Below are 21,760 nucleotides of genomic sequence, written 5' to 3'. Positions count from 1 at the left end.
CCTCTCCCTCTCCCTCTCCCTCTCCCTCTCCCCCCACCTCTCTCTCTCTCCAAACAAAAATATTCATGCTGCTCAACTTCTCTTGGGAATGTGGCCTTCCCTGACCTTGAAATGTAGTGGAAAGACTAATTTAAAGAATCTTACTCTCTTGGAGCTGGAGAGATAGCACAGCGGTTAAGAGCACTGACTGTTCTTCTGAAGGTCTTGAGTTCAATACCCAGCAATCACCACATGGTGGCTCAGAACCTTCCATAATGAGATCTGATGTCCTTTTCTGGGGTATCTGAAAACAGTTACAGTCTAGTTACATATAATAAATAAATGAATCTTTAAAAAGTAAAGAAAGAATCTGACTCTCCCACAAGACAACAAATAGCTCCTCAGCTTGAGGTGTGATTCTCTGCCCATCTCCCCCATTCCTGCTGGTAGTTTGTCTGATTTGAGTTTGCATAAGTCTTATCTGCCGTGTCACAATTCCCATGAATTCTTATGTAAATCTGCCCTGCAGCACGTCTAAAACAGTTTTCTTGAACTTATCCACCCCAATAACTCCCAATCTTTCTGTACAATCATCCATGAAAATCCCTGAGCCTTGTGAGTGAATATAAGCATGTATAGGCACTTTCCATTTATTGGAAATTAGGCTGAGCACTTCACAATTTATATTTCCCCGTTTAGTGACCAGTTGAACACCTGTGTTAGTTTCCATACACTGCAAGAAGCTTCTTTGATGAAAGTTGAGAGATGTGGTAATCTATGGGTGTAGCAATTAGACTAGGCTAGCTGGCCAGTAAGTCACAGGGATCCTCTTGTTTCCAGCTTCTGAATGCTAGGATTACAGGTCCATGCCACCACTCCTGACTATTTTACATTAGTTCTAATGATTATAGGATTCTTATGATTGCATGACAAGCATTTTCCCAAATAAGCCATATCCCAACCACAGTTTTAAGTAACTTTTACTCATTTAAGAATTTCATACAGTATACTCTATTTACATCATTTTTAACTCCTTGCCATATCCTCCCATGTCTCATTCCATCTCAAGTTCACAAACTCTTCTTTAGTGATTGCTACATACAAATACATATGTGTACATACATACATACATACATACATACATACATGCTTCTTTTAGGCAACCACACCCTTAGGGTTTCATAGGTTCAGCTTCCTTGTGTCTAGAAAGTACTATTTAGCAGAACGTGTCCTGGTCCTCTGGTTCTTACAATCTTCCCACCCAATTTTCCATTATTTTTCCTGAGCTGTAGGGACATAAGTTGCAATTTAGTTGCATCACCGGGCTTAGACACCTTACAGTCACATATCCAGTGCCGTTTGACCAGTGTCTTAGTCAGGGTTTCTATTCCTGCACAAACATCATGACCAAGAAGCAAACTGGGGAGGAAAGGGTTTATTCAGCTTACATTTTCACATTGCTGTTAATCACCAAAGGATGTCAGGACTGGAACTCAAGCAGGCCAGGGAGCAGGAGCTGATGCAGAAGTCATGGAGGGATGTTCCTTACTGGCTTGCTTCCACTGTCTTGCTCAGCCTGCTCTCTTATAGAACCCAAAACTACCAGCCCAGAGATGGCACCACCCACAAGGGAACCTCCCACGTTGATCACTAATTGAGAAAATGCCTTACAACTGGATCTCATGGAGGCATTTCCCCAACTGAAGCTCCTTTCTCTGTGATAACTACAGCTGTGTCATGTTGACACAAAACTAGCCAATACAACCAGTTTTGTGACTTGGTAATAGACTCCAGCAAGTATTTTAAAGATGGTGTCTCATAATAGATTATTAAATGTGATATTGTAAAAAAGGTTTTTGAAGTGGATGAATGGAATTTGGTGACTATAGTTAATTAGTATGGTCTTTCAAATTGTGATTTGAGAGAAAGAATATGTTTTCTTGCCTCCTGGACAGGGAAAAGGGAGAATAAAAAATATGTTTACTCTGCATTCCTTATAAGTCAACTCAGCTAACAAAACATTAAATATACAAACCCTTTTTCTTTGAACTATTTTTATTTAATAGACTCTTTAAAAATTAGAGAAATATTTGATTTTATTATACTTGCAATTGGAGAATAGTTAAAAATAAAATTTGATAGATTTTATATGATGTTTCTAGAAAAATATATGAATTTTCTTAAATGTGTTTCAGAGAATTAGTTCTTGTTCTGGACTGCATGATCTTTAACCTTCTCTTGAAGGAAATGGAACAGTTAATTTTTCTGCTGTGAAATAATTATAACAGTGTCTTGGAAAGAGAAACCTAGGTAGCCTAATAAGATTCTATTGAGATCCCTAAATGGTAAAAGTTCATTATACTCATAACTTTATGAGAAATATCTCTACCCTTTCAGGAAGAAAGAAGTATTTGAAAAGAAAGTACTTTGTATTTCATTCATATATATATACATATATATATATATATGAATATTCATATATATATATATATATATATATATATATATATATATATATATATATATATATATATATATATATATATATATATATATATATATATATATATATATATATATATAAGGTGAATGCCATTTATGGTCTGATACTTTTTTTTCAAAGAAGTATTTGAAAAAAAAAGTACTTTGTATTTCATTCATATATATATATATATATATACATATATATATATACCAATGTATTGAATATATACAAATATCTATATTAGTATACACACATATACATACATATATACTATATCAAAAGCAATAACTGACATATATCATAAAAATTGCAGTTGATATATTGACTTAAAACTTAAAACTGCAGTCGATGTATTGGCTTAAAATCCTCAAGTTTTATTAATTTTTCATTGTGTTCTGTCAATGAAACCTGGTCCATTCAGTAAATTAGTGCTTCAAAAGAGAAGCCTTAATCAGGGGAAGCTTGGTGAGCTTTCCAGGAATGTTGAAGAATATGTTTAACATGGTCTAGTTTTTAGTGCCTTGTTAAGATTGTGCATGTGCAAGGATTTTACTAGCTCTCACCTAAGCAAGCAATTAGATGGAATTCTTCTATGTTGCCCTACCAAAGCTCATTTATGTACTGTGAGCTTTGGAATTCTTAGACCCTGAAAGAATCCTTATGACACAGTATTGTATCTGCTTGGTTTTCATTCCATAGATCACAGGGTTTATAGTGGGAGGCAAAAGCAGATAAATATTAGCCACAATGATGTGGCAAGATGGAGGGATTGTGTGCCCCCAAAACGGTGGGAAAAGAAGGAAAAGAAGGCTGGAGAAAATGATGACACAGATGCGGGCAGTGCAGGTGCTGAAGGCTTTCTGCCTAGCATCTGCTGAGGATAAGCTGATCACTGCCTTCAGAATCATGGTGTAGGAGATTGTGATGCACAGGATGCCAAAGCCCCCAATCAAGAGACCCCCAATCAGACCATAAATGGCATTCACCTTGACATTGCCACAGGACAACTTGGCTACAGACACGTGGTCACAGTAGGTATGGTTTATTATTTTGCCTCAACAGTAGGGTAGGCGCTTGGTGAGAAATGTGAATGGAATAGTTAGCAGAACACCCCCCCCCCCCCCCCCCCGGTCAGGAAGGTGGCTAACCCAATCTTGGCAATGATAGGATTTGTGAGAATGGTGGAGTAACGCAGAGGGTAGCAGATGGCTACATAGCGGTCCAGAGCCATGAGCATGAGCACTCCAGACTCCATCCCCGTGAAGGTATGGATAAAGAACATCTGTACTAGAGAGTCATCAAATCCAATTTCTTTGAGATGAAACCAGAAAATGCACAGGGCTTTGGGGATTGTACTAGAGCACATGACAAGGTCCATTAGAGACAGCATTGCTAAAAAGTAGTACATGGGTCTGTGTAAGGAATCCTCAAAGAAGATGAGATAGAGGAGTCCACAGTTCCCCATCTGTATTAGTAGGGTTCTCTAGAGTCACAGAACTTACGGATATGCTCTATATAGTAAAGGAATTTATTGATGACTTACAGTCTGCAGTCCAAATCCCAACAATGGTTCAGTAATAGCTGTGGATGGAAGTCCAAGGATCTAGCAGTTGCTGAGTCCCACACGGCAAGAAGGCGAAAGAGCGAGAGCCAGACTCCCTTCTTCCAATGTNCTTATATGGTCCCCAGCAGAAGGTGTAGCCCAGATTAAAGGTGTGTGCCACCACACCTTTAAACCCAGATGACCTTGGACTCGGAGATCTCCCTGTCTTAATCTTCTGGATTCAATCACCACTGTGTCTCAAGATCTCCATACCAAGATCCAGATCAGAAACTTCTATCTCCCAGCCTCCAGATTAGGTTCACTGGTGAGCCTTCCAACTCTGGGTTGTAGTTAATTTCAAATATAGTCAAGTTGACAACCAGGAATAGCCACTACACCATCATAGCCACTGCATACATGGAACAGAAGGGGAAGGAACTCTAGATGTGCACGTCTTCCAGCCTGGGATCCCATTCAGAACAAAGGAAGCTGGGGTCAAATCTGTGTTATTCTGCACTGACATGATCATGCTAGTACCACCATGGAATTGCTTAAAATTATGCAGTTTTTTTCTAAAGAATAGACAAAAGAAAATACAGATTGTAATTGATATTAATAGTTCTCTTCCTGATGTCAATCTACCCAGTTCCATATGGATATCCTGAACACTGGTATGTAATTGTTGTTGGGTTTGAAATAGATTTCTCCACTTCAAGGTCTCTCCTACATGGCCTAAGAACAGTGGTTCTCAATCTTCCTCTGATGCAGTCTCAAATTTCACTACACTTATTCATGTTGTGATCAGCCAAGTATAACATCGTTTCCCATGCTACATTCATACTGTGACTTTGCCACTGTTTTTGAATAGCCAGGCGAATATCTGATAGGCAGGATATCTGTTATGCAACCCTTGTGAAGGAGCCATTCATCCCCAGAGAGGTTGAGACCTACAGGTTGAGAACACCATACTAACCTTGCGTAACCAGTAATGAAGTTGTGTATAGTAAGCATTTTTCATTGCACCAATTACCAACTCTGTATATCTTTCAGAGTACTGCTTCCTTTACCACAAAGAGGCAAACTTTTCATCCCAACAGCAGAATTTGTCTACTTCCAGCTTTATAACAGGCTTAAGAAGTACTTGTGGCCCCTGTGACCAGAAGGCACACTGAGGCTGATGGAGTCTTTTGGGAGAGACATGAAGGCCTGACAGTTTGGCAGTGACAGACTCTGCAAGGCCCACCTCAGCCTTTCCATTACTCTTTGATGAACACCTGATGCTACACAGATGCTGATCCTCAACCTTTCCCTTTCAATCTCACATCCTGAGTCTAGAAGTCAGGATTTCAGTGGTGCCCATGACCTCAGACCACAGACAGGATAGGTGGTAACCCTCTGGGAGAAAAGAATCCCATTTTATAAACCTGTGAGTGATGATTCCTGTCTAAACCTACGGAACCAATGGTACAACATAGGTTCAGTACACTCTTCCAAGAGTATACCATACTAATTTACATTCATGATAAAACAAAACATAACATGACATAACAAAAGAAAAGAAAAAAGAACAATAAAGAAGCAGACAAGGATTGTGAAGTAACAGAATTTATTTGGTCAAAGAACTGTTGAGCACACAAAAAGAACAAGTGCATCTATCTCTACAGTGTGTACTACACATTTTCTGGGAAAGAGGTTAGAAAGATCAGTTGCCCAGAAACTTGTTGGCTGAGCGAAAACTCCAAATATCAAGAGCTCCAGTGTAGGGATTTAGTCTCTACCCTGCTCAGATTCCAGGAGCTGCAGGAGAGGGTAGGCAGTCCTCCCTCAGGTTTCCAGCTTTCTTGTCTTTAACCTGTACCAACACCCTGGGCAATTTTTTACCTCATCCAGACAATCATTCTCAGAGAGTCAGTCAGCAAAGACATGTAAGGGCCTGGAGGAAAGGTGAACGCCATGTAAAGGGTGAGGCATTGTCCCTGCCTGGGACAGAGGTCCAAATAGCTTGTTCCAGGGACCTCTGGTCAACAGTGTGCTCAGGTCAACAGTGTGTCCACAAGAGCCAGTGTGAGTGGGCTGGTGACCACTAGCAAACAATCAGAAGCCTCTGCCCTTGCTTGTTCTTGTTCTTCCCCTTCTTCGATCTTCGCCTCCCTCCCTGACTACAGAGCTGCCTAGTGTTCTCGGGGCCCTGAGAGGTGAAGAGCCTGTCAGCATAGTTCCAGGGTTGATTCTCCTTGTCTGGAGCATCCTTGCACCAATTAGCTGTAGATCTGGGTTGGTGAATCACAGTTGCATCAGCAGGCAGATCACGTTCATGTTCGGTAGTCCTGAGGTTCTGCCTAACTTTCTGGTGGTTCTGTTCCGGAGGCACAATTTCAGTGTTCCTGTGATTCTGCCCAGCTTTCTGGTGGTTCTGTTCCTGAGGAATGAGTTTGGTATTCCTATGTTTCTGCCCAGCTTTCTGGTAGTTCTGTTCCTGAGGCACAATTTCAGTGTTCCTGTGATTCTGCCCAGCTTTCTGGTGGTTCTGTTCCTGAAGCACTTTCTCCTCCCCTAAGGAGGTTTCTTCAATTGCTCTATTCTCCCTGTTTCCCCAGGGCTCTCCCACATCTTCTGTGCAAGGGCTTTTCTTCTTCTTATGCTTTTTTTTCCGGGATGTCTTCACCTGATATTCAGAGTCAAGAACCTCATGGACTCTGTCCTCTGACATGTCAATACTGATCTGTTTGAGGTCGGTCTGCTGCACATAGAAGAGCACATAGGCATTCTCATTCAGGACAGAAGTCACATCGCACCTGGTGACCTTAGTATCATCCATCTTGTACCACTTCCCATGGCCGGCTTTGACACAACAGAAGTAATGTCCACTGTCACATGTCGCACCATCATGGACCAGGACGGCATAGAGGGCATAAGGCAAAGGTCCATGAGTAGGCTGGGACAGGTATGGCTTCAGGTCAAGGAACTCCGGGTAGCTTACTTTTCTGTCCAACTTGTTACCCATAAAGTCAGAGAAGCGCTTTAACACAAGCAGGAGTACCTTTGGGGCACTATAAACCTTCAGGGACTTGGAAGCTGGCATCTTCTGTCTACACCTACCACAGTAGTAGGCGTTCTCCCCACACAGCTCTTCTACCTTCTCTGTATCCCACAAAGCTTGCTTCACACTGTGAGCCGAGCTTATATCCAGGGGGACGTCCAAGAAGGGATCATAGGTATCTGAGGTGCCCTGGCAGTGGAGACACTTGATCTGAGACCTCCAACAGCCTCCAAATATGTCATGAATCGGGGAGCTGTCCTCAGAGGGGGATTCCTCTTCTGATCGGCCGAGCCCTCGAAGGCAGGATTCATGCATGGTTGTCAAGGTGAACATGAGAAACTCATGGGCATCTTCTTGCTTGTTCTTGTGGAAGGCAGAGGTCAAAATCTGGGAGGGCTTCATGACATCCATGGAGTGGGAGTACAGGAGACTCTGGGTCACATGGGCTTCCATAGCACACATCTTACAGCCTTCTGGGGAACAACAGGTCTGAGTGTGCTCCTGGGACAGCATGTAGTCAGCGAGAGGTGGAGTGTGTGTCAAGCACTGCAGGGCTGCATTCAGGTAGCAGCTGTTGCCTGTGTTCTGGAGCCCGCATCCCGGTCCTTGGGGACTCTCCCAACTCAGACTGTGCTTGCCATTGGCAGCCAGCACCTCCACCACCTGAGTTTCATCCTGATACAGCTCTGGGGCACCAGGAGATGACAGGGCTGGATCTGCTCCAGGACAAGAAAACAAAAAGACTGTAGGGCATGCCAGTGGCCAAATCCTTTACCTTCAAACTCCATTCTAGAAAACCTGACCTAACTTTCACCTCAGGAAAACTAACAGGACAGTACCTAGCATTACTTCCAAGTTACACCCCACCACGCCCAAACAAATAAACAAACAGAAAACACTCAAATACACCCCACCCCAAACCAAACAAGAACCTAAATCCAGTCTCTAGGTTACACCGCCAACAAGACCAGTGTCTCCAGGCTATTAATCCACCAGATCTGCACCACCAGGTTCAAAGCCCACCCCTTCCCTAACAACCATCCATGCAGAGGGAAGCAGGCATTCAGCCCATGATTCCCAGCACCCACCATTATGTTACAGGCCACAAAATCTAGCTGATTAGATGCTTGCACACTCACCCACACCCCTCTGCTTGCTGCTTAAGGTAAACCCTTACCCTGATAGATATTCGGGTGCATCATCCCCAAAGCCTTCCTGCTAGACAGTGCCTCACAGTAGTTCCCTGTTGCTGGAAAAAAGGAAACACAATGATTGCATCTCATCAGTTCCTGTCTGGTTTTGGGGGATGACTTCTCTTTCCTGGCACTACACATGCAAGCTTCAAAAGGCCTTATGATGAGACTCAACTTATTAGGAGGGCAGAGTACCCCCTTTATCAACAGAAGTCTGTCCCAGCACCCCTGTGCAGGTCTAGGGCAGCCGGAGATGACAAGGCTGCTGGGGGACACACAAGATGTAAAGACCTTACAGTGAGACTCACCTTCTGGGAAGGAGGAAGCAACCACCATGTCTCCAAAGACCTCTTCAAATAACTTGCTGGAGTCTTCTAAGGGAGCAGAAGGAAGTCTTTCCCTACAGAGGATCTCTGCAAGTGAGGACCAATGCTCAGTCTTTTATACTCCAGACTTGTGACCACGCCTACGGTCTTCCTGGAATAGCCAATCACAGACAAGCCTCTCCCCCAAGTTGGGTGTGGTTTCTGCAAAGCAGCTCTGAAATCTCATCTCTTTGGAGTGCATTTTCCTGAATTTAGCTCCAGTTTCCTAGGTGTCTTAAGCTTGGGTTTTACTGGGAATAAAGTTACAAAACCATGTCAAATAGAGGAAACAATGACTACCATGCTATACAGGAGTTTCCATCTCCTTGCTAACTGCACAGAACCAGTGTAAACAGCCTATACCTTATTTTCCTTCTCTCTCTCTCTCTCTCTCTCTCTCTCTCTCTCTCTCTCTCTCTCTCTCTCTCTCTGTCTTTCTTTATTTCTTTGTCTCTCTTCATTGATTTTTGATCTGCAAGGAGATGATTTCTCTAGAAGCAGACACATTTCCAGACAAGGTCATATTGTCTATGTGGTCGTCTAGTCCACTAAGTAGACTGTTGATTCTCTATGGGAAATAAAAGTGATCTTGGATCTACAGTCTGCTTTTTTAGTGTACAAAGCATTTTGAAGTAAGTGTTTTACCCACACCTAAATCTCATAAGAATAAGTTTATAGTTCCATGGGCTCTAATGGTGCAGCTACTGTGGAGGTGATTCAATCACCGAGTTAACTCCATTAATCTGATTCAATCTTACTGGATTAATAAGATTCATGCTAAGTGGACCAAACCAGGCAAATCCTCCCTTTCTGTATGTTTTTGAGACAATATGTCTCATTGTCCATACTGACCTTGAGCTTGGAATCAATCACCCTATGATGGCCTCAAGTCATGACCAGTTAAGGATAATTTTATAGTGCATTGCCTCTAATGGATTAACCACCATGGAGGTGATTCACTCATCCAGTTAGTTCAATCATGTTCATTCAGTCTTACTGAAGTAATAAGATTACCTCTAAGTGGACCAAGTCAGACAAATCCTCCCTTTCTATATGTTTTTGAGACAATAAGGCTCATTCTCCATACTGACCTTGAGCTTGGAATCAATCACCCTATAATGGCCTCAAGTCATGACCAGTTAAGGGTAATTTTATAGTGCATTGCCTCTAATGGAGTAACTACCTTGGAGTTGATTCACTCATCCAGTTAGCTCAATCATGATCATTCAGTCTTACTGAAGTAATAAGATTAACTCTAGGTGGATCAAACCAGGCAAATCTTCCCTTCCTGTTTGTTTTTGAGACAATAAGGCTCATTCTCCATACTGACCTTGAGCTAGGTATCAACCACCCTATGATGGCTTCAAAACATGACCTATGTTTTGGCTTTCATTCCCTCAAAGATAAGAAAACACACACATACCTGCAAGTGTTTTACCCACATCTAACTCTCTAATTACTTATAAGGATAATTTTATAGTGCCATTGCCTCTAATGGAGTAATTACCGTGAAGGAGATTCACTCACCCAGTTAGCTCCATCGTCCTCATTCAGTCTTAGTGGAGTAAAAGATTTACTCTAAGTGGACCAAACCAGGCAAATCCTACCTTCCAGTAGGTTTTTGAGACAATAAGGCTCATTCTCCATACTGATCTTAAGCTTGGTATCAATCACCCTATGATGCCTTCAAATCATGACCATTGTGTTGGCTTTGATTCCCTAAAAGAAAAGAAAACACTCTCTCTATTTCTCTCTCTCTCTCTCTCTCTCTCTCTCTCTCTCTCTCTCTCTCTCTCTCTCCNCTCTCTCTCTCTCTCTCTCTCTCTCTCTCTCTCTCACACACACACACACACACACACACACACACAACCACACAACCAAAGCAACATCTGTTGTATCTCCTTGTGAAGCAGTGAAACAATATACAGGTTTTTTTTGTATTCCATTTCTATTAACAGTTAATGACATTCTCACCACAGTTTTCTTTATTATTTTATATGTAGAGGGGCTACTTTAGTTTTATTCCAGTATGTTCAAATTGATTTTCTGACTTTTTATGGTGGGTCATGACAATGACCAATGACCAATGAGTGTTTGTATATTCCTCTAAATCCTTTACCTCTGCCATTCACCCAAGGTCCCTTTCCATTCTTACTTTCAGTCAGGAATTGTCTAAGTGGTCAAAGTGTGCTTGAAGGCAAGACATAAGCAGAATACAAATCACTTTCTGTCTACTTTACAAGTGCCTGATGATCTGAATTTTGAATTTTAGAGGAATGTCCAATTTACTAATACTGTTCCCTGGGCTAAGTCAGGGTCTTCAGGCCATTATATTGAAATTTGATTTCACACATACTATCCGTCTAAGGTACTGATCATTGCTCACAGAGCATGTCAGAAGCCTTGGAAAAACCAAACAGGGTGCAGTGTGAGTCAGACGGCAGTTGAGTGTGAGAGTCATCGTGTCTGTGGCTAGTTCTGCAGATTGCTACCTTCTAGCAGTGACAACCTTTCACAGTGTGAGAAGAAAGCCAAGCCTGTGTCCTTCCTATTGGGGCCTCTCATGATCGGTCTGGTTTAAACACAGCCACCCAAATGTGCTTTCATTAGGTGGAATTCTACCTACTTGCCCTCATCCCATATCATATCTAATCAGTTCCCCTTGGATGTTCTGAACACTGCTTTGTAATTGTTGTTGGGTTTGAAATGGATATCTCCACTAAAAGTCTCTCCTACATGGTCTTAGAACAGTGGTTCTCAATCTTCCTCTGATGCCGTCTGAAGATTCAATACACTTCTTCATGTTGTGACCCCTAAGTATAACGTTGTTTCCCATGCTACATTCATACTGTGACTTTGCCACTGTTGTTGACTTGCCAGGTGAAATCTGATAGGCAGGATATGTGATGTGCAACCCTTGTGAAAGGGCCATTCATCCCCAGAGAGGTTGAGACCTACATGTTGAGAACACCATACTAAGCTTGTGTAATCAGTAATCAAGTTGTGTTTAGTAAGCATTTTTCATTGCACTGATTACCAACTCTGTATATCTTTCAGAGTGCTGCTTCCTCTCCGACCAGGAGGCAACCTTTTCATCCCAACAGCAGAATTTGTCTTCTTCCAGCTTCATAACAGGCTTAAGAAGGACTTGGGGCTTCTGTGACCAGAAGGCACTCTGAGGCTGATGGGGTCTTTGGCAGAGACTTGGAGGCCAGGCAGTTTGGCAGTCACAGACTCTGCAAGTCCCACCTCAGCCTTTTCCATTACTCTTTGATGAACACCTGATGCCACACAGGTGCTGACCCTCATCCTTTCTCTTTTAATCTCACATCCTGAGTCTAGAAGTCAGGAGTTCAGTGGTGTCCATGACCTCAGACCACAGACAGGATAGGTGGTAACCCTCTGGAAGAAAAGAATCCTCATTTTATAAACCTATGAGGGATGATCCCTGTCTACACCTATGAGACCAATGTTACAACATAGGTTCAGTACACTCTTCCAAGAGTATACCATACTAATTTATATTCATGATAAAAACAAAAAAGACATAACATGACATAACAAAAGAAAAGAAAAGAAAAGAAAAGAAAAGAAAAGAAAAGAAAAGAAAAGAAAAGAAAAGAAAAAAGAAAAGAAAAAACTGAACAATAAAGAAGTAGAAGGATTGTGAAGTAACAGAATTTATTTGGTCAAAGAACTGTCGATCACACACAAAGAACAAGAACATCTCTCCAGTGTGTACTACACCTTTTCTGGAAAGAGGTTCTGCACAGTCCTTAGATATCAATAGTGGCTATTTTTTGAGACAATCTCACTCTGGTACAGGTTAGCCTCAAACTTGAACTTTTCCCTGTCTCAGCCGCTCAGATACTTCTTATTTCTGATAGAACACATGAAACTGACCCTGTTTTCTATTTTATAATGAGGTTGCTAAGGAAACACACTGCTTAATGTCTTTAAACATCAACACAGTATACAAAATTTATTTACATTGTATGAACTTCCAGGTTCTTATTATCAGCATTGTATAGAATTTTACTATGAGAGTGTATAAATATTTGTCCATATTGATGCTGATAGAAATTTATTTCTCAGGGTTAGGTTATGTTACAGATACTTTGCAAAGGATGCTGTAATCACCATTCTAGTTGATGTACTATTGTGACTGTAGGTACACATTTTGTTTGAGAGAGAACTGTGAGTTATGTGTATTCACCAGTAGAGATACAAAAAACAATTGCGTGCATTTGTACCAGTGGTTCTCAACCTATGGGTCGAGACCCCTTTGTGGTTACATGAGATATCCTACATAGCATATATTTACATTAAGATTTATAACACCAGCAAAATTACAATTATGAAGTAGCAACAAATAGCTTTATGGTTTGATGTTCACCATAACCTAAGGAACTGTACTAAAGAGTCCCAGCATTAGGAAGATTCAGAACCACTCACATTCCTATCAGGAGTTCATGGCTGCTGGAGCTCCTTACCCCTTTCAATGTCTGATAGTTTTAGGCTTGTTCATTACCTAAACATGCTGGTATGTATACTATACCATGAGAGATTCAATCTGTATTTATTCTTCTTGTAACTAGAAGGTCAACACCCATGTGCCTGTTTGCTGACACATTTGTTCCTCCCTGCCTTTTTTGTTTTCTTGCTAATTTTGAAGGGATGGTTTACATGCCTTGTTATATATGCATACAGTAAAGATCATCTTCTTTGTGCCTGATGTTTTCATGTTTTATCACTTTTTCACTAAAATACTAAATTTTTATTTACTTCAGACTGTAATTATGTGGATAACATTATTGTGGCTTGGTTTTAAAACCTTACCTATAAATCACAAAAAGATTCATGTTTTGTTTTTCATATTTATTTCTAATGTTTTCCTGAAATTTACCTTTGGCCAAAGGAATTTAAGAAGAAAGAAGGTTTGCATTTTCTACTACATATCTCATTGATTTAGCAATATTCAACAGGGAAAACATATTTATTGTCATTGAACAAGCTGAAGTCTAAACTAGGTCACTTATTATTGTCATTGAACAAGCTGAAGTCTAAATTAGGTCACTTAATGTGCATTTTGAGATTTGGTATCCTGATTCTGTACTATAATAATCTCTGTAATTATTAGGGAGGATGACCTGTAATTTAGGAGGATACATAAAGTGTTCACATACATGTCTTTGGAATTGGAATGATTAGATCACAATCTACAAATCACTGTGACAGTGCTATGGGTGTAATGATATAATCTCACAGAAATGAAAGGATTAAAACTGCCCCTCAGATTATATACAAGATACACAGAAAGAGCTGTTTATGTCTAAGCTACTGTCAGAAATGCATGGCAGTTCTGATTCCCTATCCTTGGCAATGACAAATATCAAAGACCAATGTGAGTTGACAAACATTCTAAAAAAAAAATGGAATTTACATGAACTTGGTTTACAAGTTCTATGGGAAATCATTTGTCTTTGAAGTAATTATAATGCTGTTGAGGAGTGAGGGAAATGGGAACCAGCTGGGCTACTCTAGAAACCTAGTCAGAGCTTCTTTCACAAGGCCAGGTAGAAAGCACATGCAGATTTCCTTTGCTGCTTTGGCGTCTGCTCAGTAAAGAACACTATCCAACTGCAAGCAGCCTCAACTCTGGGCCCTATGGATTCAGGGTTTGAGTGCCTGTTGGGCAAAGACTACAATAGCTAAAAGCCTCCCTCTGCCCCTCCCCACCCAACTCTAGCCCAGAGCCCCAGCTTTGAGTGAAGGGAGAAGGATTTTTTTTTTATTTTTTTTGAGAAAGGGAAGCACTTCCTGGTAGGTTGCCCAATGACTGTAGAACCAACTCTTAGCTCTCAGAATTCTTGTGAATTCCTTATCATTTAATTGCCATTATCCAGACAGATGTTGTTCTATGGTATATTAAAGTTACAGCTGTTCTAACTCATGCCTAAAGCTTATCATCTTGACCTGCTCCTCACAGGCTTGTGTGGTAAGCATAGTCCTATAGACTCCATCCCTTGGATTTTTGTGTTGTGCATGTGTGCCATTTTTCTTCTAAGTATTACTAGAAGCGTGTGGCAAACAGCTTCTCTTTAAGGAATTCATTCTGAAAATCACAATTCCTCTCCCAAACCCTCAACATCAACAATTCATACACACACACAAACACACACACACACACACATACATACATATATTCATACACACAACATAAACATACACAGACACATCATAAACACACACTCACACACAATATAAACACACAAACACCATAAACACACACACTCCCTCACAATACGCATTCACATACACACATACAACATACATACATACCATGTACCATACCTACACATCATACATAAACATATACACTCAGACACACCCACTCACACCCACATGCCCACATACACAGAGAGACAGAAAGACAAAGAGACAGAGAGATAGAGAGTGCCCAATGTTTCTTTGGAATCCTGGGCACTGGATTTTTGTTCTGCCGTCGCTGCTGAGGTATTTGTAGCCTCTCTCCATGGAGCTCTGAGCTTCCAGCTGGATAGGCCTGTGTGAATTCACATTGTTCCCTGGCTGATAGTCAGTGTTTCCAAAAAAAAAACCAAAAACAAACAAACAAAAAAAAACAGAGAAAGTGTGGAAGTGTGGGACCCCATTCCAAACATTTATTTAAGTTGGAAATGGAAATGGAGTTTGGAAGCAAAGAGAATTTAGAATCTGATAATTTTCTTCTAGTATGAGAAATAAATATGAGATAAGATTAGAAATACCTTTTTCTACAAAGATTTAAAACTTAAAAACCACCACCACTAACAACAACAACAACAACAACAACAACAACAAAAACGGCAAGCAATTTTTACAAAGTCAAAGGAAGCAGTGGAAATACCCACTGTGTCCTTTATCTGTGGTAATGCGATATTTTTCAAGATTTCTTACACACAAAGTTATTTAAAACACCACATACAGTACACTAGGAAGCAGCTTCTCCCAAGGCATCTATACTCAATCCTCTAGTGGGCTCGAGGGAATGAGGACACAATTACTGTGCCATTTTGCAAACAAAACTTGTCTAAGAGGCCCCCTGTCTTCCTCCCATAGGACCTTCAGCCATGGGGCCTGGAGAGGTAGAGGCCTCCTTGTCTTGTGAATGTGGAGAAAGCTCCTTAGAGGTCACACTGCCAAGTCCAGTCCTTGTGGGACCTATTCCAGCCGCACGAGGGCAGCAAGGACACCGGATACATGTGCAGCGGCTGGTAGTCCAGGCGCTCGCCGCAGTGCAGGTGGCAATGGACAGATCTGAGCCGTCCCATGGCCTTGGTGGTGGAGCAGGTCACTCCTGTGCGTGTGTGGTCCTGCTGGGGGTCTCTGCGTGGCTGGTGTGAGTAGTTTGCTCCCACCTCCAGCAGCTCCAGCATAATCTCAGGTTAGGTGAGAAGACCCGGAGTTGGGGGATCCCAGGCGCCTTGGTGCAGGTAGGGGGCAGGATTCAGAGTCACCGAGAGGACGCAGGAAGTGGGACGCACAGAACTGTCTCATCTGGGCCTCCGGGATTGGCCACAGGAAACCTGCAAGTACACAGTTGTCAACCTCCAGCCACCATTGCCACAGCGGTTCACCTCTGGCAGCTCTGATCTCAGGTAAGTCCGTGGGCCGGAGTGGGGGTGGGGCTGCCACAGAGCGGGGTGGAAATATTGGCATAGTGAAAAGAAAAGGGCTCAGTGCACAGCCTTATCGACGGGATGAATCTATTGGGTCCTCACTGGTGCGGGCCGGCCTGGAGCTCAGCATGGCCAGTGCTCCTGGAGGCTGAGATCCTGCAATTGGATGGCAGAGATAGAGAAGAAAGTCAGGATGGATTCAGTCAGTTCCTTGGTTAGGGACTGAGGAGGAAACACAGGTGGGGTTCACCAGGAACTGCCTGATAGTTCATGCGGGCAGCCTGGAAGGCTTTACCAAAATATAACTTTTATTTATATGGTTCCCCATCCAAAAAAAAAAAAAGCCTAATTAAAATGAGTTCTGTTTTTATGATTATAGAAACATAAATCTGAAAGAGTAGAAAGTATAAATGAGAAAACAAATATAGGGGACAACACGTTATTGAGAAAATACATATTAAATGGAGAACTAGTATAATGGAGGCAAAGACTTGATAGCCGTTACTAAGACATAGTAATATTAATGGTATATGTATAATATATGTGTAAAGAAACATGTATATAAAATATGTACGGTAGAGCACAGGCGATGGAAAATCTCAGAGGACAAGGAAGGTAAATCAGGGGGATTTGTAGAAAGGGTAAACCAATGGATGTTATTGCTTATTTTGTAGAAAAAATAAACTAACGATCTAGGTATTATTAATTGCTCTTGACCTATGGCCATGCATTCAGTTTTTTTGGGAAAAGTATCATAGTTCAGTATGTTAAAAGACAATAATGAGAGATCATGAAGAATGAGGGAACTTAATAAACAATTTCACCGACTTGTGAGATCCTAGGATTTACTAAGGAATAAATCATTAGACTATTTTCAGAATCTTTTGAATAGAGCATCAGTAACTAACGATAAAATTCAATCACTGATTAATAGTTTTAAAAGTCTAAGTCTTAAGTTATTAATAATTATTGAGAGGATGAAATCGTCTATCTATCTATCTATCTATCTATTATCTATCTATCTATCTATCTATCTATCTATCTATCTATCTGTCTATCTATCTATGAGACTTGCAGTATATTCCAAACTGGACTCAAGCTCTCCTACCTCAGTCTCCCCAGACCTGATATTTAGGCATGCAGTCAACATGCCCAGACTAAATACTTTCTAAGACCATATCTATAGTAAAATGTGAACTAACTGTTGAGAAAAACATTCTACAAAAGGCCACATTTGGAAGAATCATAAAAGAATACAGTGGATTATTATTTTAGAAAGATGAAAATATTTCAAAAATTCAGTCAGGAACTGACCAGTAACATTTCCCTGAATTAATCAATGATTTAACAATAAATAACAATACAAATATAACTATTCCTTTGTCTGATTGAACATAAAAATTGTATTCTATGGTTTTCAAAAGGAGAATAGAGCTATAATTAACAATTACAAACTGTATTTTCTTTTGTCTTTTCTTTAGAAAAAACCTACATAATTTTAAGCAATTCCATGGTGGTACTAGCATGGTCATGTCAGTGCAGAATAACACAGATCTGACCCCAGCTTCCTTTGTTCTGAATGGAATCCCAGGCCTGGAAGACATGCACATCTGGATTTCCTTCCCCTTCTGCTCCATGTATGCAGTGGCTATGATGGGGAACTGTGGGCTCCTCTATCTCATCTTCTTTGAGGATTCCTTACACAGACCCATGTACTACTTTTTAGCAATGCTTTCTCTAACGGACCTTGTCATGTGCTCTAGTACAATCCCCAAAGCCCTGTGCATTTTCTGGTTTCATCTCAAAGAAATTGGATTTGATGACTGTCTTGTACAGATGTTCTTCATCCATACCTTCACAGGGATGGAGTCTGGAGTGCTCATGCTCATGGCTCTGGACCGCTATGTAGCCATCTGTTACCCTCTGCGTTACTCCACCATTCTCACCAATCCTGTCATTGCCAAGATTGGGTTAGCCACCTTCCTGAGGGGGGTTCTGCTAATTATTCCATTCACATTTCTCACCAAGCGCCTACCCTACTGTCGAGGCAATATAATATACCATACCTACTGTGACCACATGTCTGTAGCCAAGTTGTCCTGTGGCAATGTCAAGGTGAATGCCATTTATGGTCTGATGGTTGCTCTCTTGATTGGGGGCTTTGACATCCTGTGCATCACAATCTCCTACACCATGATTCTGAGGGCAGTGGTCAGCTTATCCTCAGCAGATGCTAGGCAGAAAGCCTTCAGCACCTGCACTGCCCACATCTGTGCCATCATTTTCTCCTATAGCCCAGCCTTCTTTTCCTTCTTTTCCCACCGCTTTGGGGGGCACACAATTCCTCCATCTTGCCACATCATCGTAGCTAATATTTATCTGCTTTTGCCTCCCACTATGAACCCTGTTGTCTATGGAGTGAAAACCAAGCAGATACGAGACTGTGTAATAAGGATCCTTTCAGGGTCTAAGGATTCCAAAGCTAACATATAAATGAGCCTTGGCAGGGCAACAGAGAAGTACATCTAATTGCTTGCTTCGGTGAGTCAGGGTAAAATCCTGTATATACACTATCTTAACAAGGCACTAAAAACTAGACCATGTTAAATGTATTCTTCAACATTTCTGGAAAGCTCTCCAAGCTTCCCCTGACTCTAGCTTCTCTTTTGAAGCACTAATCTACTGGATGGACCAGGTTTCATTGACAGAACACAATGAAAAATGAATAAAGCTTGAGGATTTTAAGTCAATTTATCTACTGCAGTTTTAAGTTTTAAGTCAATATATGAACTGTAATACTTAGGATATATGTCAATTATTGCTTTTGATCAAGTATATATGTATGCATATGTAAATGTGTGTATAATGTTATAGATATTTGTATATATTAATAAACATATATATATTACAAAGTACTTGTTTTCAAATACTTCTTTCTCCCTGAAAGGATGGAGATATTTCTCATAAAGTCATGAATATAATGAACTTTTACCATTTAGGGATCTCAGTAGAATCTTATTAGGCTACCTAGGTTTCTCTGTCCAAGACACTGTTATAATTATTTCACAGAGAAAAATTAACGGTCGCATTTCTTTCAAGACAGGCTTAAAGATCATGCAGTCCAGAAAGAGAGCTAATTCCCTGAAACATATTTAAGAAAATTTATACATTTCCCTAGAAAAATCATATAAAAACTATCAAATTTAATTTTTAACTTTTCTCCAATTGCAAGTAAAATCAAATCAAATATTTCTCTAACTTTTTTAATAAAAAACAAAAATACAATAATAACTTTTAATTTACAGAGTTTCTTGAAAAGTCAAATATGCACATTTTTATATTATGACATAATTTAGTTGTTCAAAACACCTTACCATTCAAGTAACAATACCAATTATGTCCACAAGGAGATGTGCTCATAAGCAGTAAGAAGGGTTTATTTATGGTAGCTTCAAGTTGAAAAGATCCAAGATCCACTTCAACATAGTTAAACAGACCAGTAAATGAGGGTATTAAAAAATTGTACCAGCAATTAAAAGAACCTAGGCATTGTTGCATGAAATGACATGAACAAACCTTAGAATATTATATTCAGGGACAAAACTGGACACAAATTGTATTGAGCTAAATGTTATGAATTTGAGTGCCATAAAATAGATGTAGGTATAGAACACATATACTTTATTGGAGAGACAACTTAGAATCTATAAGTCAATTTTATGGTAATGATAATTGAACCACATTGTGAACTCAGTGCATGGATGTTCAATTCATATACAATAAATTGACCAGTTTTCAATGTATATTTCTCTAACTTTTAAAGAGTGTATTAAATAAAAATAGTTCAAAGAAACAGTATTTGTATATTTAATGTTTTGTGAGCTGAGTTGACTTATAAGGAATGCAGAGTAAACATATTTTTTTATTCTCACTTTTCCCTGTCCAGGAGGCAAGAAAACACATTCTTTCTCTCAAATCATAATTTGAGAGACCATACTGATTAACTATAGTCACCAAATTCCATTCATCCACTTCATAAACCTTTTGTACAGTATCACATTTAATAACCTATTAGGAGACACCATCTTTAAAATACGTGCTGGAGACTAATACCAAGACCCATAACTGGTCAAAAGACACTGGATATGTGACTGCAGGGTGTCTAACCCCTGTGATGCAACTAAATTGCAACTTATATCCCTACAGCTCAGGAAAAATAATGGAAAATTGGGTGGGAAGATTGTAAGTACCTGAGGACCAGGACATGTTCTGCTAAATAGTACTTTCTAGACACAAGGAAGCTGAACCTATGAAACCCTAAGAGTGTGGTTGCCTAAAAGAAGTATGTATGTATGTATGTATGTATGTATGTATGTATGTACACATATGTATTTGTATGTAGCAATCACTAAAGAAGAGTTTGTGAACTTGAGATGGAATGAGGCATGGGAGGTTATGGCAAGGAGTAAAAATGATGTAAATAGAGTATACTGCATGAAATTCTTAAATGAGTAAAAGTTACTTAAAACTGTGGTTGGGATATGGCTTATTTGGGAAAATGCTTGTCATGCAATCATAAGAATCCTATAATCATTAGAACTAATGTAAAATAGTCAGGAGTGGTGGCATGAACCTGTAATCCCAGCATTCAGAAGCTGGACACAAGAGGATCCCTGTGACTTACTGGCCAGCTGGCCTAGTCTAATTGCTACACCCAGATTACCACATCTCTCAACTTTCATCAAAGAAGCTTCTTGCAGTGTATGGAAACTAACACAGGTGTTTAACTGGTCACTAAATGGGGAAATATAAATTGTGAAGTGCTCAGCCTAATTTCCAATAAATGGAAAGTGCCTATACGTGCTTATATTCACTCACAAGGCTCAGGGATTTTCATGGATGATTGTACAGAAAGATTGGGAGTTACGGTGGATAAGTTCAAGAAAACTGTTTTAGACGTGCTGCAGGGCAGATTTACATAAGAATTCATGGGAATTGTGACACGGCAGATAAGACTTATGCAAACTCAAATCAGACAAACTACCAGCAGGAATGGGGGAGATGGGCAGAGAATCACACCTCAAGCTGAGGAGCTATTTGTTGTCTTGTGGGAGAGTCAGATTCTTTCTTTACTTTTTAAAGATTCATTTATTTATTATATGTAACTAGACTGTAACTGTTTTCAGATACCCCAGAAAAGGACATCAGATCTCATTATGGAAGGTTCTGAGCCACCATGTGGTGATTGCTGGGTATTGAACTCAAGACCTTCAGAAGAACAGTCAGTGCTCTTAACCGCTGTGCTATCTCTCCAGCTCCAAGAGAGTAAGATTCTTTAAATTAGTCTTTCCACTACATTTCAAGGTCAGGGAAGGCCACATTCCCAAGAGAAGTTGAGCAGCATGAATATTTTTGTTTGGAGAGAGAGAGAGGTGGGGGGAGAGGGAGAGGGAGAGGGAGAGGGAGAGGGAGAATA

The 21,760-nt window shown here is 40.4% G+C and overlaps 2 protein-coding genes and 1 pseudogene across 3 annotated transcripts; 1 reads left to right on the top strand and 2 right to left on the bottom strand.

The window, feature by feature from the left end:
• Positions 1–3,074: 3,074 nt before the first annotated feature.
• LOC110323581 lies at positions 3,075–4,530 on the bottom strand (annotated as a pseudogene).
• Positions 4,531–6,090: 1,560 nt separating this feature from the next.
• Positions 6,091–8,627, bottom strand: LOC110330703 (ubiquitin carboxyl-terminal hydrolase 17-like protein C). 2 transcript variants are annotated; one of them, XM_021210988.1, is made up of 3 exons: positions 8,549–8,627; positions 6,461–7,766; positions 6,091–6,346 (listed from the first exon to the last, which is right to left on the bottom strand). In XM_021210988.1, the coding sequence occupies exons 1-3, from the start codon at positions 8,574–8,576 to the stop codon at positions 6,091–6,093; spliced, it is 1,590 nt and encodes a 529-aa protein (XP_021066647.1). In that variant the 5' UTR covers positions 8,577–8,627. The 2 variants fall into 2 exon arrangements, with proteins under 2 accessions (XP_021066647.1, XP_021066639.1); XM_021210980.1 differs by having other exon boundaries at positions 6,404–7,766; positions 8,549–8,576.
• Positions 8,628–16,180: 7,553 nt separating this feature from the next.
• LOC110331494 (olfactory receptor 52N4) lies at positions 16,181–18,777 on the top strand. Its single transcript, XM_021212157.2, has 2 exons — positions 16,181–16,263; positions 17,766–18,777. The coding sequence occupies exon 2, from the start codon at positions 17,809–17,811 to the stop codon at positions 18,775–18,777; it is 969 nt and encodes a 322-aa protein (XP_021067816.1). The 5' UTR covers positions 16,181–16,263; positions 17,766–17,808.
• The last annotated feature ends 2,983 nt before the right edge of the window (positions 18,778–21,760 follow it).

This window comes from Mus pahari, chromosome 1, assembly GCF_900095145.1.
Source record: "Mus pahari chromosome 1, PAHARI_EIJ_v1.1, whole genome shotgun sequence".
Lineage (NCBI taxonomy): Eukaryota > Metazoa > Chordata > Mammalia > Rodentia > Muridae > Mus > Mus pahari.
Note: the sequence above shows the minus strand (reverse complement) of the source record. Positions and strands in the feature narration are given on the sequence as shown.

Coding starts and splice junctions, on each gene's coding strand:
- LOC110330703 (XM_021210980.1), bottom strand. CDS start 8,576: ATGGTGGTTGCTTCCTCCTTCCCAGAAG. Junction 7,767..8,548: donor TGCTTCCTCCTTCCCAGAAG/GTGAGTCTCACT, acceptor CTTGTCCTGGAG/CAGATCCAGCCCTGTCATCT. Junction 6,347..6,403: donor CAGAACCACCAGAAAGCTGG/GCAGAATCACAG, acceptor CCAGAAAGTTAG/GCAGAACCTCAGGACTACCG.
- LOC110331494 (XM_021212157.2), top strand. CDS start 17,809: ATGGTCATGTCAGTGCAGAATAACACAGATCTGACCCCAGCTTCCTTT.